This window comes from Hemibagrus wyckioides, linkage group LG09, assembly GCF_019097595.1.
Source record: "Hemibagrus wyckioides isolate EC202008001 linkage group LG09, SWU_Hwy_1.0, whole genome shotgun sequence".
Lineage (NCBI taxonomy): Eukaryota > Metazoa > Chordata > Actinopteri > Siluriformes > Bagridae > Hemibagrus > Hemibagrus wyckioides.
In genome coordinates, this window is record NC_080718.1 from 17,254,335 (window position 1) to 17,271,797 (window position 17,463).

The 17,463-nt window shown below is 39.6% G+C and overlaps 1 protein-coding gene across 3 annotated transcripts in view; it reads right to left on the minus strand.

The window, feature by feature from the left end:
* The window catches only part of mipol1 (mirror-image polydactyly 1), a 45,395-nt gene that overhangs the window by 16,884 nt on the left and 11,048 nt on the right, over window positions 1-17,463 (minus strand). For 2 of the 3 annotated variants that reach the window (XM_058399726.1, XM_058399728.1), the window contains exons 3-10: window positions 13,407-13,491; window positions 12,382-12,458; window positions 9,969-10,176; window positions 9,204-9,339; window positions 7,973-8,078; window positions 6,423-6,552; window positions 4,410-4,443; window positions 3,738-3,908 (exon numbers count right to left, since the gene is read on the minus strand). In XM_058399726.1, coding sequence (XP_058255709.1) covers window positions 3,738-3,908; window positions 4,410-4,443; window positions 6,423-6,552; window positions 7,973-8,078; window positions 9,204-9,339; window positions 9,969-10,176; window positions 12,382-12,458; window positions 13,407-13,491 — 947 coding nt within the window. The remainder of the gene's footprint in view (window positions 1-3,737; window positions 3,909-4,409; window positions 4,444-6,422; window positions 6,553-7,972; window positions 8,079-9,203; window positions 9,340-9,968; window positions 10,177-12,381; window positions 12,459-13,406; window positions 13,492-17,463) is intronic. The other variant, XM_058399727.1, reaches the window with a different exon arrangement.

Sequence of the window (17,463 nt, forward strand, 5' to 3'; positions counted from 1 at the left end):
CAATCTGGAGCTTCTTTCTGGACTGATCACCAACCCATACAGGCATGCATGGACAAAGAAAAGGTCAAACTCAATGCATTGTTCATGTTTATACCAGATTTGGCCTTTTTATTTACCCACTGTTTGTATTTTGACTAAAATAAATAAACTTTGCACCCTGTACACAATTTATACGCTATTATTATTTAACATACAGAGCTGAACTAATATTTACAGTGTGCCTTGCAGACTCAGTAAGAGCATGTTGCAGTGAAACAGTGTGTAACTAAAGCTGTTCAATGAGAGGTGAAATCTCAGCAGGTTACTAGCCCTCAGACTTAGTTGTTATTACATTTACTGTAAAGCACACACCACTGATATTACTCTCTGTGTATGTAATCCTTAGAGAAACACATTCATTTGTGGTGTAGTTCAAAATACTATATAAGAAAACTTTGTTATGAGAAAATACACACAATTTAAGTGGATCTGTGTGGTAAATTATTTAGCTATAGTATCCCTATAATAGGTTTAAAGGGTTGAAGCTACATAACGATCAACAATTCAGAGCCCTCGTGAAATTCTATGCCTAATTCATTCTGCTCCATTCTCTCTCTTCTTACACAGCAATAGGACTGAAGGCAGCACTGACAGACAGACTGAGCAACAGACAGTATAAACACTGTGATGCGACAGCCCCTTGCTGAGTATTATTGTAAGCCGGGTTGTTTTAGACTAGTCCATATGTGCTCTTCTCCATGTGCACATACCAAGACCGAAGGACACTTACTAGGAATGTAAACCATCCTCGCTCCCTGACAAGTCCTAGTGTTTCAACATCCAGCTACCACAAAGCCCACTGTCCACGCAAACAAGGCTTTCAGCCACCGAGCCCACTCCCGGCCCTTTCCTCTGCAGACTAAAATAATACCGCTGTCGGCCAGACAAAACACACAGCTCCTCTTTAGTGTCAGCCTGAGTTATGGCTCTCAGGCAACAGATGTTTTTTGGGGGAAACGTATTTAAATCAGAATGCACCTCTGTTCTGACGCAAAGACCTATCCTGCTGCTAGCCCCCCAAAAATAGCCGCAGTCTGAGGGAAATGAGGCATAAGAGCAGACACATTAAGCAAGTTAGGCTCTCGAATTTGCCATCATGAATCAGTCAGTCAGTCGATTCTGAATCACCGAATTTTGATAGTCAATTGCAGTCAGTATAAGGACATTAAAGCCACATAATAGCATACTGAGTGAGGGGGCAAATCCACAGAATATAATTTCAAGAACATTCAGAATGGCCTAAATCATCTAGAGAGGTGATTTCATTTCCTCTCTTACTTTAACATCAGCACTCTATCAATATCAGGAGAAATTCAATAAGCGTATCAGGCGCAGGGACATAACGAAGCACATCTTATTCTGAGCATTCACTTTAAGGATAGGAGGGAAGTGAGAATAAGATTTATTTCTCCCAACACTTATCCAGCTTTTCATATTCCAGCAGGCCGGAGGGATGTGGCGGCCCTCTGCCTGCTGCCGGCGGCTAATCCCTGCGAGATGAAGAGAGGGATGGGCGAAGCGGCAGGGGAGAGAGAAATCCTTAAGGATAGAGAGGGGACCCATCTCTGCCTCAGAGGGATTAGGCCAGCGTTTGCAACATACTTCTGAAATTGCCCTGTAGATGGGTTTTTGGCCTTGCTGAAAAATCAGGGCACTATTTCATAGAAATCTCAGATAGTTTGGGGGATTGCAGCAATAGAAAGTTAGGGTTTGGGTGGAGTTAGACAGATTACACCTGGCCTTGTTTTTGCACTGGAGAGGTTAACTCTGCTTACTCAATCCACCATTTTATCCACATTTTACATCATTCCATGTACATGGCCTCACAATCTAAGGTTTATTCATCTCGAAAATGGAGAACACAATTAGAAGTGTGTAGAAATAAGTACACTATATATATGCATCAAACTGACCAATAAGTTCTAAAAAGGTATAAACCCACATCGTCTGCAGAAAACTAGTGACTTCATCCTAACAGAGGGAACATGGAGAAACAGCAGAATAGCAGTAAAGTTTAGAACAGAGTTCAGTCTATGTAAGAAACTCTGAGATTTCTCGTGTGCCAGACTCTGTAATCATCCATATGCGAGTTTCTATAAACAGCAAGAGGATGTGTGCGGAAAGAAAGACAGCTTTCCTTCAGTGGAGTTGCCGAAGCAGCACAGCATAGGCACAGTCTGCTATGTTGCCTTTCTTCTCCACATGTCTTATGCCTGCTTTTCTGTCTTGTATCCAGGCAGGTCTTCCACTGGGAATGCTGTAGAAAGGACCCCAATAATAAATATTCCTCAAAAATATTCTGGCCAGAGCAGAGAAAAATGATTTAGAACCTCAGTCACCTACAAGAATGAATTCCTAACCAGTATTTTTTCCATTTAATCATCATGTTGATTTATCAGTTAGAAGGCATGTTCTTTAATTATTATTTTTATGTCTTTTAACAACTGACATTTAGGCAGCTTCGTAGAAATCTGCCTGTAGATTTAGATCCCTAATAAGCAAGCCAGGGGCAACTTGATGACCAGACTTTAAAGGGAAGCCATACTCTTTTGGCTGTCACCAGGCAGTATAATTATAAAGCATTGCAGTATACAGTTGTAGACCCAAACAGTACATGTTCTGACATGATGTTCAGTATGTAAATGTTTTTAGAAAAAATATAAGAATCCTGTGATGACTAGAGGGCAATTCCTAACAGGTACAAATCCACATAAGATAAAACACTGAAGCAAGGATGAGCACTGATGCTTGGGACTCTTAACTGTTACTACAAAGGGCAAATTACAGTTTAGAAGCTCATACTTGTATTTGGTCTTGTATGGAGAATACTTAAGCTAGATAATTTACTGGAAGATCTATTCATTATGTGAGTGATATCACAAGGGTTAAAAAAAAATCAAATCAAACAGAAAAAAGAAAAAAACAGATTTATGCTATACTACAAGACACCACATGCACCATGCTAGGAAAAGATTCACACTACAGGTACAAAAGGTGTACGCTTGATGGTGACGCCCCGAAAACAAGGAACAGTTTAGTAGCCGTTCTACCGAGACTGTAAGAAAATAGTGATAATCAGTGCTGTTTAATAGCCGCTTATAAGCGTCAATATTTACAGTGCCTTTAAAATAATCTAAGCCTAAAATATTGTAACAATCAAACTTAAGCATCAAACAAAAATGACCCAGAACAATTAAACTGAATTTTATATGTCATTATGTAATATGGCCAGTAACCATCAACCAAGAAGTGCGGACAAATACACTGGCCCACGCTTGAACTTTGCAATGAAGTAAAATATCTGGATGTCAATATTTGGCTACCTGCTTGTTTGTTTTCATTTGATTGAAATATGTGTGTAGGAATGATATATCAAATATTTGAGGTTATGCAGCAATATTTGTCACTACATGTGAATTAGATAGTTGCTGTGTTGGTTCTCAAATTAAGGCTGGATCAGTGAATAAACACTATATGCACTATAATATAAGCTATTATAGACTGTTTATCAAAGGCATCTTACAGAGGTGTTAAAATACTGAATGGTGAACAGTCAATATTTAAATAAAGGTGTTTGATCTTCTGTGGTGTAAAGGTTTCAGGCTTGGTAAACGACAAGTGTGTGTGAAGTCTTGAGCATCGAAGGCTGACCCTGACTGGAGCGTGATGTGTGTGTTGACTGTGATACCAGTTCCTACCCTGGTTAAGGCATTGTCTCGCTCCTCTATGACAGCTTTCATCTCCTCAGAGGTGATCTTAGAGCGGCGCTCCCTAGCCCTCTGAATGCGCTCCATGATGGCCATACCACTCTGCTCAATGCTCAAGGCAGAATCCGCACTGCTCACCCTGTTGAGCAACTCCTCCAGGTCCTAACACACACACACACACACCTGTCTTATTATCGTTGTGAAGATCTTCCATTAAAATAATTATATAAATGCAGCTAATTATACTATGATACCTCTAACCTTAACCGCAGTAACCAGAAGGAAAAGTTTTGGCTGTTTTAGTTTTTAAATAAAAAGGTGCAGTTTGAAATGTTTGCCACGCTAATTGTTCCCACAAGATTGCCCACATATACAGACTTTATTAATTTACAAATAGGAGACTAATTTCAGGATAGGGAAAAATATACTCTAGGATTTTAATAGTTGGACAGAGAAGGACGGCAGAGATCATGTATCTGTTTAATTTATGCTAAGATCCGTCAAACTTCAAACGAAGAATTACACTTAAATTTCATTATAATATTTTAAGCGGCATTCAAAATCCTTTGTTTCTTAAGGTCGTTTTATCATACAGCACAATCTCACTGTAATGGTGCTGGTGGAAAAACTAAGACCACATAAAAAATTCTCCAAAGGGCTTACCATGTCAGTTTCCTCTGGGTTAATATTCTCCAGCCTTAAGAAGAAGGGTGCAAGGCAGGGAGGGGAAAACAGAGTGAGAGAAAGACAGAAATGAAATGTAGTGAGCTTCCATCAGTTTCCTTTCCTGCACTTGGCAAAATGAGATCACTTCCTAAAGCCAGTAATTGCATTCTGTTGGTTTTTCTGTGTGGTGCAGAAGACACTCCAGCATATGAAAAGTGCCACCAGCCCCTGCTATTATTCCACAATAATGCCCATTCTGCTCAGCTCTGACAGTGCACTGTTAAGATATTAATGTTTACTACACTATATGACCACGGGGATCAAATGTTCATATGTGCAGAAAAGAAGCAAAACGTATTAGGACTGTTTATACCCTTCTGGTACAGAGCGTTTTATAAGGTAAAGACAACTTTAATTACGGAGCCAAGTGCCTACTGAATCACAGATAAGTTCAACTTTAAAATATTTCACTGTGTGTTTTATCTCCCATGTGTATGAGAAGCCTGGTGTGCAAGCTACAGCTCTACACAAGAATACTAAAACATCAGTCATCTATTCCACATGTTTCGATTTAACAAACATTTCTCTAACATGCATCAAATAACAAATAGACGCTCATACGCAAAGTAAGCATCCTGATTGTGCGTCTACTTTCAGAACCTGATAAATTTCCTGAGAAACGGCAGTAATCCTCCTGGTTACGTAGCTCTCTCCTTAGAGGGTAAATCGGACCGCTCCAGACCTTCTCTGGCAGAAAAACAACAACCGCTCATATCATTTACAAAGGCATTACATGGATCACCTCCCATTATAAAGGTACACACTCATTCACACACAGGCCCAGCAGTGACCTGTGAAAATAAGATTTTAATACATGCCCTGCCATTCCCATTCCCAAAGATTCCCAGTGATAATGGGATTCTACATACTTGGCTATCAATTACCATTTCTAGTGGGAGGCCGATATGGGCGCTGCATTTCTGCCTTGACAAAGATGTTTGCATAATTAGATTTTGAAGCGTGATCTGGCGTTCAAAGGAATCACAGGAAAAGCATTTCATGCTACTCAATTACTGCAGCCTAGTTGAGTGACATGAGGAATTATCATTAAATCATGAATGTGTGTGATGTATTAAGTAGAATATACAATACAATTAATATGTAAAAGCAGCACAGAAGTTTAAAATAAAAGTATTCAGGTGATAAGAGCTGCTAAGCATCTTAACCACAGAATTCTAAGTACTGAATTTCATACCCTGAAGTAAAATTATAATGACTTCTAAGCTATTATATCTTTTGCTATATCTTACAGGTGCACAAATCGGCTTTAAGCTTTAAACGGTCCCACTGTTTAAGAAGAGCATTCTCACCTTATAACTACCTGCACCTGCAAACTAGGCAAACAGAAAAAGATCATCACATTAATTAGGGCAGTCGAGGCAGGGTGTTAACGGTAAATATCCGCTGAGCTGAAGGACTTGATTGATTTCCTATGCAGTGCAACTTTTGACTGACAAGACAGCACCAGGGTGAAGGGACTCTTATGAAATGTCACACCCGTCTGATATATTTCCAAACCAGTCGATATTGGATTTTTCTCTCCTCACCCTTCTCACCCCCGAGTCCATTCATCCAGCATGTCCTGCAACAGCAGGAACAAAGCAGCCTCCCATAGGGCTAACAAGTAAACCCACACCCTGGGTGCAGTTCACAAAGCCCTAAAGCACCAGTACAAAAGGCCTGAAAATTTTAGATTGGTTTGTAGCACAGGGTTGAAGTGAAAGGTATAATGGAAAGCCTCTTGTACATTTTACTGCTGTGTCTGGGTCTTTGCTGTTTCCACATTCACTTCAATATAAGTTTTAAATAAGATCAAATTTTAACAGGATGGTTAAGAACTCTTTGATTTATTTATTGATTACAGTTACATATCCAGACCTGGTATCTTCTAGGAATGCAAAGCAAAGTGCCCTAATGGGTTGCATGAATCAGTATAATATAAGAACATACTCAAGTGCTGCCTCTTGAAGCTTCTTGGCTCGGAGAAGAGCCTCATCCCGTTCCTCATTAGCTAGCCGCAGTCTGGCCATGACAGCCTGGTCCCTTTCCCTCTGAGCTTTATAAATCTCCTCCACTAATGCTAAGAGAGATGGAGACAGAAAAAAAAAAAGACAGACAGAGTGGAAGAAAGTATAAGAAAGATGGGTGGTTATTACTCTTGTATTGCCAAAACCAGCGTTCCAGCTGCACAATAACAAGGCTAAGCTCCTCGGGAAAAAGGTTATTGCTACTGAAACACTGTGGCAAAGGTATTAATAACTATAAGTGAGCCTCATTTTGAGATGGCTGCCTCTGCTCAGGTTTGACACACGTGTGCCCAGAGTAATAAAAACAGCAGCTGTGATATACTCTGCAGTCAGAGTCATGTCCAGGAGTGGCATTCTATATGGAAAATTTCAGCATTTCAAAACACCCTGGTTTACCACTACTTTAAAGAGAGAGCAAGCAATTACACATGGCTCATGTCAGGAAGCATCTCATACTACTCATACACAGAAGAGGCATACTGTTTGTGACCAGAAGGCCTCAGTACCAGGCTGGTACACTGAGAAATAGATGGAAATCAATATATATGCCAAATAAAATACTTACATATATATTTTTTTTTAAATCCAGGGCCCTTAATATATCTAAGTATATCATGAATTAATAAATTTTACCTAATGCCTTAAAGCTTTGACATGGGACAAAAAAAACACCCTTTTCGGATGAGTGTTCATTGCAGAATTTGAGGTCTACAGAGAAGCAGAGTAAACGGTGCTTTAGTGCCCGGGTTACATTCCTCACATGATATACACTGGCCAACTCCATCCTGTTCCTAAAATAATCACACACTGAGACAGTCTGATCAAATCCAAAAGCTTTCAGAATCACTATCCCTAGCCACCTTCTGAAGCCCAATGAAAGTAGCAGCGATATCCATTAACATCTAATTCCCCTGAATGTGCCGGCTTAATGATAAACAGACAGCCTACAGTTAAGTCATACCAAAGTTCAGTAAGGAAATCAATATTGTATTTTTGTAGAATTTGCTCTTTAAACACTGCCTTCCTGAACCATACAAATGATATTAAAATGAGGATGGCAAATACATCCAAGAACATTTGGTTGCCTAATTGTGATCAATTCGTCTTGTGTCTTTTAACTATCAAAGTATGATAGGCAACTTTCTTGATGGGGAAAAAAAAGAACCATGAACTGATTTAAATATTTGTTTAGCAAAGATGATCAGCAAGTAAATTCCAAAGTGGGTCAAAGTGAAATAATATGTGAAAAATGTAGCCTTACTAGCTCTGATAGCTGTGTGTATGCATAATGAACAGATACTGGTTATGACCGTGAAAGTTTTTGTTCTTCAGGAAACACAATACAAAACCCAACACCGAATGAATTCCTCTTTTGTCGTAAATCATATACATTAATACACGCCTGGCAAAATCACTTCATAAAAGAGTTGCGTGTTTAGTGGTCTTATTCTTTATAACTGTTTTCTTCCATACCTGCAGCTCTCTCACAGGCATGGGCCCCAAGTTTGTCTTCCTGAAGCTGGCTGTCCAATCGCATAGTCTCGAGCTCCTTCTCCTTCAGGGCCAGCTTTTCCTGGAGCTACACACACACACACACACACACACACACACAGACAGAAACAGAGAAAGAGAGAGAGAGAGCAGTGTCACCCCCCTTCTGGATCGGATATAGTATGAAAGTGTTCTGGCAACCGGCAGCATTTCTGCCTGGGTCTCTTAACAAAGTGAAGCCCATACAATCATTCAGACTGTTCCTGTTTGCTCTTTGGTAATTGCTGCACTATCCTCTCTGGCACGTTATTTTTCGGCCACTAATAAAAAAGAGGAACTGCTGTGTCGTGGCAGTAAATCTGAATTGGAGTGTGATACTTTACAGGTTTCTAAATGATAGATTTAAACTCCTGTCTTAAATATTTTTCTCCCAGTTTGTTTTTGTCCCAACTCCACATTTTAAACACGGGTGGACAGGGCTGGAACCCTCAAAGAGCGCTCTCACATCTCTGCCAGTGAAAACACTCTCAGGACATGTTCCTGCCTCTCTGTCAGGAGTCACAGCTACTTGCAAACCCGAGACATCAATTACAGTTGTGTCAGTGGGCCTCTCCAGTCCGGCCCATTATGGGAGAGTTTCCAGAGGAGCAAAGATCGACACAGTGACAGCAGCAGGACACAAAGACCTGCATGACACCTGGCAATTCTGGCAATAAACTGATCTATGTGTTTAAGTGCCCTGACCTAAAAACTTGAAAATTCCTAGCCTATGTGATAATTATGTATTTTCCAGTAGGGTCTCTATAAGTAGTGATGATATTAGAGTACTCTGATATAGCAAAATGTGTGTGTTGCAAAAATTAATAAGCTGTTTCATTTCTTTCTACCATGCACAAAATAGAAGAATAATATGATTAAAGCTTAGAACTTTACTGTAGTCCTGCATTCTGACTGATCGCTTTATTGCTGATGAAAGTGGTGTCTTTCAGGATGGCAACTGCCCCATCAACACACACACACAAGAGTTCACTAAATGAATGGTGTGAAGAGGATGGAAATGATCAGCAGACCCTGACTGATATGTTAAAGCAGCATCATCTCCACCACTCCAGAGACCTGTATCAGGACATACTGAACCTTACAAAGATGCTTTATTTTTCTATTCTCTGTATATGTATATGGAGGATATATTGGGGGAGATGTATAGTTTTACCTTCTTATTGAGGTCTCGGAGCGAGTCCAGTTCTTTCAACAGGAACACAATGTTCTTCTCTTTATCCAGAAATGGGACTTGCTTTTTTGTGTCATGACTAACTTTGGAAGTCCCATTGCCCTCATCTGTGATTCTTCTGAAAAAGACAACAGTTCATTAGAAACGGTCTAATTAAACTCCCATCTGGGCAACAAAAAACGAATCAGTCACATTTTGACATGCAATTATCAAATACACAAGGGATGCAATTTCAAACTTTCAAGAATATTACCGTCTTATTTACTTTTGAGATATTACGGAAATCATACAGTTGACCTTTAAGCTAATATTAAAGTATCACTGTGGTGTATTGGCAGGTAAATTACTTCCCTCTTTTAAACCACAAATTTGATTCAGTTCTTATTAAAGAAATACTGAAAATGCAACGTCTAATTATAGCCACCTCACAATGGACGTGGACTGCTGGAAACATATCTTAGGGACAATCTCTAATGTTGTGTTAGTTGTGAAAGGTCAAATAGGTGAAGCTAAATATCAATAGTGCTGTGACAAAATGCATATATTCAGAAAGTAAAATATCCTCATTCATCATGTTGCTTCTGTAGTCCACAATTTTGAAGAACCATTCACAAAGCATCCTTTTTCTTAACGAATTCTACAAAGTTTCTCCAAGCACTGTAGTTGTTTAGTTTCGTCTATCTGCCTGAGTGTGTTTGGATTTAATAAAAGGACAATATTCTTGTTCCTCCTGCACGGTGTGCCGACCTGGGTCCTGTTGGCTCAGATGTCAGGCGGGGTGATTTGCTGACAGCCCTGTTGTCCGTCTCCTCTCCGTCCAGACTGTGCTGTGTGGGGGCACTTTGGGGGGACAGCATCACCTCCTCGATATTTCTAGCTGGGGCTGGTAGGGGTGGTGGTGGTGGCAGAGACGGTCCACTCACTGGGTCTTCTCTAGCCCTGGGAGAGTCGGGACCTGGTTAAGAAGAATACGAGAGTATTATAAGAAGACTGAAAGCTTTATTCAGACAAAACGACTCATTTCCTCTTGTTCTGTGTGTAAAGGAGCAACTGAATTGATCACACTGATTTGTGAAAAGTGTCACCCATGAAATAGCAAAACTATGAGGAGAGAAACGTCATGCCACAATGTAAGACGCAAGCCTCTCATTCTCCTGTTTTGAGAAGAAGGTCTGACAGCTGAAAAGCAGCTCTGTTGGTTTTTGGCTGCTTTGCGTCAGCTCTCCAAAAAGGAAACTGGGTCTGGTCATCTTTCACGAGGGAATGTGGCGGGCTAGGCTGAATGACTGGCAGCAAGGGGAAGCATGCTCCTCTGTCAATGTTTCTGTAGCGCTCAGGGCCAGAGTCGCAGGCTAGGAGACAAACACAGAGGCCTGTCTCGCTGGCAGCCTTTCTGAGCATTCGCTTTGTTCGCCTGCTGAGGGGCTGGCCCTCTCGCTTACTCTCTCACCGCCTCTGCACCAAAAACGCTCCCTATTCACACTCCATCAAAATCACAAGATCAGCCATTAACACATCTAAGTCATTTGCACTCTGTATAATCATTCAATCATTGTTGAATATGATTAAGGCTGATGACAAAATAGGGGAAAGGTGATACTTGCAAACAATCAAACATTTGAGTTTATTTATTTATTTGCTTATTTATTTATTTTCTGTAAGCCAATTTCAAAAGCAAATGCCCAGGGTCAAGTGCCACACCGGGGAAAACGCCTCTCCTGTGATTATAAAATATACATAAATCATTTCAACATCAATGCAATTCAAATTGAGTCGTACTCAAACATTGACTACTTAAAGCGCGTCACTCCTTCAAAAGCAGTCTCTAGAAAAAGAGAAAGGGGTTTAAAAAAAAAAGAAAAAAAAAAGCGGGTGTCATCTGCATTAATAAATGCAATGTGATGCAGGAGTCACAGCCTTGCAACCACGATGTCCAAAAAGCTCCAGCTTAGCAGCCACAATTATTTAGCGAAAGGTCAGGTTTTGAAGTCGAGATCAGGGAGGTCTGCCTCATAGCTTTGTTGCTAGGGCTCTGGTCTCAGGATTGCTGGAGACAGTTATTAGTATTCTCTGTAAGACTCACCAGTGCAAACACCAAATTCAACCATGAATAATAATGCCAAACACACTTATATAAGCCTTTTGTCACATGGCAAATATGCGACTTCTCGATACATTGTTCCTTAACCTGGGTTACTTCTTTAATTTTATTCCCCCGCTCTCAAAACGTAGCTGAGCTGCAACCAAGTACGAGTGTGTTTAGAGTAGCATTTCCTCACAAATGGGAGAACAGGCATTTAATCTAACTGTGGAGAAGACCGAAGTTATTTCCTGTGGGAACTTGCCAAGAAGAAATTCAAAATAAAATGAGTGCTGAGAAATAATCACATTATGTGTCATGAGTTAGTACAAATTGTCATTACATTGCAGTTCTTCATAACGGACATAATAATATACTAAAACAATACAACAAGTAATTAAGAACAACAATTAATAATAAACAAATAATAATTACAAAATTGCAACTATTATTCCGGTCTCTGGTCCCTGTTCTAGTGGTTATTAAAATCTGTCTGGTGAGTAGGAGCTAGAAGTGGTTTAGCAAGAGTCCAAATGTATATTTGAGCAGAGTGTCAGAATAAATTTGCGCATCGGGAGCGTTTGGTGAAGGGTGGGTAAATACATGTGTTGTCATTCCAACCAGTTTATCTAAATAGTGGCTCTGCCATAGTATTATGGCCTAAGCAAAGTTATTAGACGACAGACTGACACAGTGGTTGAAGGTGATTTACGCTTGTAAATAAATGTTTATGCATTGCATGGAACAACACGCGGGCAAACAAGGAGGCTCTTTTTGAAATCTTGAGCCATTTGTTCAAAACAGACAAATGCTTTAGTGGGAGACAGAGAGAGAGAGAGAGAGAGAGAGAGAGAGAGAGAAATGAGACAATAGAATTATGGAGTACTACATTTATCCAAACACACAAAGCGACCACTTGAAAAATACAGAATGCTATGTAAACGGACAAACACTAGTTTTGTACAATTTACTTATTTACTATGGCATGCAAATATTCCATATAGTTTATCTGACAAAACAGTGAAAGAAAAACAGCACACAATAATAAGTGTCGGAAATGATCTTTTGAAAACAAAATACCTTTCAGCTTTTTCTCCGGAGCCGCTGTTTCCAACGTAGCTTGAGAGATATCTGGGCTGGAGCCCAGGCCACAGAACCTGAAACAACACATCAGCAAAGAGGGCAAGTAAGACATCTTTAGCAATACAAAGTACCTCTTTTCGGTATATGTTGTACAAGGACGGAGCATGGAGGATATTGATGAAGTGGACGTTGTTGTGAATGCTTTGATGGACTTGCCCTTGCTTTTCAAAGCCCTGAGCACAGGTAGTACATGAGGTAAATATCAGATCTTAGGAGTGAGAGAGTTCTGACTCAACAAGGCTAGGAGATGCTCAGCCGGCAGAATACAACATGCTTCCCTAAATTCCAAATACACCACTAAATCTCCAATATATAGTGTACAATTTACATTCATACACAGTAGTTTTTGATTAAACTACAATGTTTCACATAGGGATATCAGTACACAGTGGAGAAACTGTATCAGTACACCCTGTGTTTGTAATTTCTTTACTAGTTTATTTGTTTACAATTACCTTGTTGACTAGAGGTGCTATGAAATATATATCCAGCACACAGCCAACAGGTATTGCTTGAAAAGAAAAACTGCTTAACAAACATCATCAAGTCAACAGGTAATATGAGAGACACTGTACAAATAAAACTGTATTGTACCTAACTAAATCTGATAGAAAAGCAAATGTACACGGTCTGATAATTGCAATAACTCAATATCACACTATATGATGCACGGTAATTTTCCCCTATGTGAGGCACACATACATCTTCACAACAGAAATGATTTGTATTCAATTTCAAAAATGAACAAACTAAACCAGCAGCTGTTTTATTTTTTTTTTAAACACTGTAACATCATTTTGGATTTAGAAAACGTCTCCGCGAAGATGTTATTACGACAGATGATCACTGGCAGCAATGTACACTGATAAACATTCCCACATATTAAAAACTCATCCTTAATTGTCGCCTGTGGGAGAAAGCCATTGACAAACAATGTAAAATGAGCAGAGAAGCATCTTTACCCAGGTTGTGGTGTGGTCTCTGAACAATGGCGCTTTATAGGGGACGGCAGCCTTTGTTTCAGTTCCTCATTGACTTTGGGATTAGCTGGAAATATATAGAAGGTATGATTAATTTCTGAGAGAGGGAGAGAAAAAAAAATGCTTTTCATCACAGGCACTCAGTCAGGCTCTTTCCATTAGACTTAGAAAGGTTAGTATTAATTATAGCCTGTCAATATGATCTCAGGGGTGCTAGGTGGAAAGCGATCTTTAATAACTCCTGGAGCATAGACAGCACAACAAGACAGGCAGCTTTAATTTGCAGAGTAAAATTGTGCTCCAAGACTTTGCTTTATCCCCTCCACTGTGTACCAGAGCTCTACCTAACAGTTTATGAAGGACTAATGAACGAGGGCAATTAACAAATCGTAATCCCGTCATGCAATCGTTTTAATGCTTTTAGCTATCTGGAAAGTAAACAGACGTTTAATACAGCTCAAGCCATATCAGATCCTTGTTAGGAAGCGCCAATTAAACTTCAGCTTCTAAGGTATAATTAAATGACGGGGGGATAATTTAGTTCCATAAATGCAAGTTAATTCATAAGCAAGCAACAAATAGGCAGGAGGCAATTAGGATCACGGCTGACATTCAGAGATAGAGTCTGTTGCGATGTGATGCCACATGCAGCAGTGGGACTGGGCTACCCTCTAGTGGTGAAGCCAAAGACAAAAGGCTAATTAGACCTAATGCAAGAGTTCACTACTGGGCTTTGTTCTGGATGCGCAATCCACCGATATCCAGTACTACCGTAAAGCAAACAAACCCGAATGAGAAGATCTTTATGCAATCAGCTGCCACAAACCGCTGAATCGAAGACGCGATGCCCTACATCGAGCTTCTCTCTTATCTCTGACCCTAAAAGCACTGTGTATACCAACGGCAGCATGTCACTTGGACCGGATACCATTCTGACATTGATGAAAAAAAAACAAGTATAAGTTGGTCTCCTGTTTAAAGTTGAATAAAACAAAGTAAAAATGAGACAGACTGCAAAAGACAAGGAGAGAGACACAGACAGAATAAGGGGGGAAGGAGGGGCACTCTTGGGAGGTTGGATGCTAGACAGGGGGGTGACCCCCAGGGCAGATGCCAGTGGAACGTTATCCCTGCGTTGTAAGCCAGCACACACTGCTCACACACTATTCAGCTCAGACACAGTCAGGCGTGAACGGACAACTGGCTTTTTGTGCGAGACACCACGGGGCTCCATTAATCTCAGTGATAGACTCTGGGCAGGAGCTGGCCCTGTGCACAGGAGTTTCAGACACAGGGGAGGAGGAGAGTTTTCAGCTAGTAGGTATGGCTGAGCAGTCTCGTAATCCTTTATCACAAACATGAGAAAGTAGCTTTTGAAAAAAGAAAGGAAAAATAAAACCGAGCACACAAACACGACCTTTCGATAGTCTCGCAATTTTCGGCGAGGCACACTGCAAAGACCTTGGAAAAGGGCGCTTTACCAAATAAATTTGGATTGATTCACTGATTGACGCTGTTTCCTCAGAGAATTACCTGGGCGGAACTTAATGAAACTGCTATTCTGCAATAAACCAATACTGAGAAGTAAAAAAGAGCTCCCTCTCATTTAATGAAAGTTTAAACTCAGTCGATTGCAACAGAGGCCTGTTCCCTTTGAAGAGTTTCTGATGGCTTTCCAGATGGTGAATTAGCATCACATCTACATTTCTACATAATCTGTAGCTTCCTCATGACACATTAATGAGCTATTAGCATTAGCACACACAGAGCACGACTGAAAAGCGCTTTCACAAGAATGCTTTTCCACTGTGCTGTTACTGCACCGGGGTTTGTGGGCCAGATTTTCAGTTCCACCCGCTGCATATGTAACTATTGATATGTTGGTCTATTAAACTTAATAGCAATTAAGAAGCTTTGCATGCCCTAAAATCTTGCTATAACACTTTAATAATTATCTACACACATAGAACACTATTTGATATGTAGAAAATAATTGTGGGCTACAGGAGTTTATCAAAAAACTATTTCAACTTTTCACATTTGTCCTCTACTGTCTCCCTGTGAGCGTTCGTTTTCCTCTCTTGTAGACTTTAAGCTAATTGCCTCTGTGGGCTGCTTATTATTCATGTACAATTATTGCAGCGTAATGTCTTTAAATCCTTTTAAATGACCATTCATGAATTGCATTCATTGAAATTGCCTTTGATGTCTGTCAAAGATGAAATTCTTCAAAAAGAAACGTCTAAGCCCAATTACAATCAACCAATACAGGATTTTGCTTTTTGTCTAATATAAACTAAATTTCATTAATTTTTTAAGCTCTTTTTAATACATTTCTACGGCAGAAAAAGTTTCCAGATTCCTCAGGCTGTCATTTGTATTCCAGCTGACTTTATGAATATTAATAACCATGTTATCCTGATTAAATGGGCTTCACACAAAATCCCCATGAATCCACAAGCTCAGGCTTTCTCATCTTACCAATTCTTTATGAATTTTGATACGGACATTAATCTGGAGAGAAACTTAAAGCAGGTTTAATTGTACACCGTGTCTGTACTTTTCCAACCATAATAGAGACATGATTCGGTAAGGACAAACAGGCGCTTCGCAGGGTGTGTATGAGGCACTGCATGAACCTGTCTCGTCTTGGATCAAAAACCCACCATGGCTCTTATGCCCCAAACAGCTTCAATCAATCCGCTACACTAACAGCACTGTACATCTAACTCATTAAAAGACATCTACATATAACTATCTATAACATGTCGGTTTAAAGTCTACTAGTGAACCGGATATATGAATTAAGACTGACAGTCAAGTAATAGAATTAGAAAAACATAACATCATTTCAATGCACAGCATTTATGTGAAGCAGAAAAAATTAGCCATTTCATCAACCGTTAGGTGTCATTATACGGATCTCTTAAGCATCCACGTGTTAGTTGCCTTTTAGATACTTCTCATTTCATTCAACTGTCTGAAAAGAAAATGAGGAACATTCACCAACTTCTAATCTAAATGATAAATATTGTCTTAATGATTAACCAATTCTGAAATATGAAAGCCTGAAATGTGAGAGGAAGAAATCAATAAAAAAAAAAGAATGCCAGGTAATAAACGGAACAAAAAGAAAACCCATTTTAAAGCAGTCAGTAATAATCAATAATTTTACTCTTATTCAGGTAGCAGCAGATATTGTTCACCTGAACATACTTCTCTACGTTACTCTCAACCTCATATTTTTGTAGCCCTAAATGTACACGGAAAAGAATTTCTATGGGTTTAATAATGTGTGAAATAAGCAAGACCTTCAGAAGTTCATAATGACGAGCTCTAACTTCATGTCCAATGTGTGATTGAGTGTATAGCCCTTTGTTTCCTGGATGATTGAAATATCTAATAGGCAGATTGCGTTCTGTGGCTTGCAGAAACGGTCTTATAGGCCTAAACTCATTCTGAGAGCAGGCGTGGTAGTAATTGAATTGAGATTGGGGAAAATGAGGAAGCAGTGCTGTCTCAGATCCCCCTGATGGATCCGGCCTCAGTCGCGTCTAACAAGCCGAGATTCGCTGATCCTCAGGCATTAAGAGGGGAGGCACAATGACCTGCCAAATCTAGCAGGATGAGTGCCTCATTTTCCAGAGTTCCAGCTAATTTGGGTGTGGGAAAGCCATGAGCTGTAAGGAGAGGGCAAGAACTTCCAACTGCTGTCTTCACTCGACAGCATGACTGCCTCAGAGTGTGTTTTGTGAAGCCAAACGATTGTATAAAGGCAAAAACTCATATTAAACAAATGAGTTCAATAGTTCTATATTTTAAAACAAATTGCAGCGCTGCATTAGAAACACACCTCACTCAAAACAACAACTCTGGAAATAACAAACAGCAAAAAAAAAAAGGAAAACTGAGCAGAAACCAAATTGAACTTAAATAATAATAATAATAATAATAATAATAATAATAATTATTATTATTATTATTATTATTATTATTATTATAAAAACAGTTTAAAAGAATAAATACAGATTATATTAAG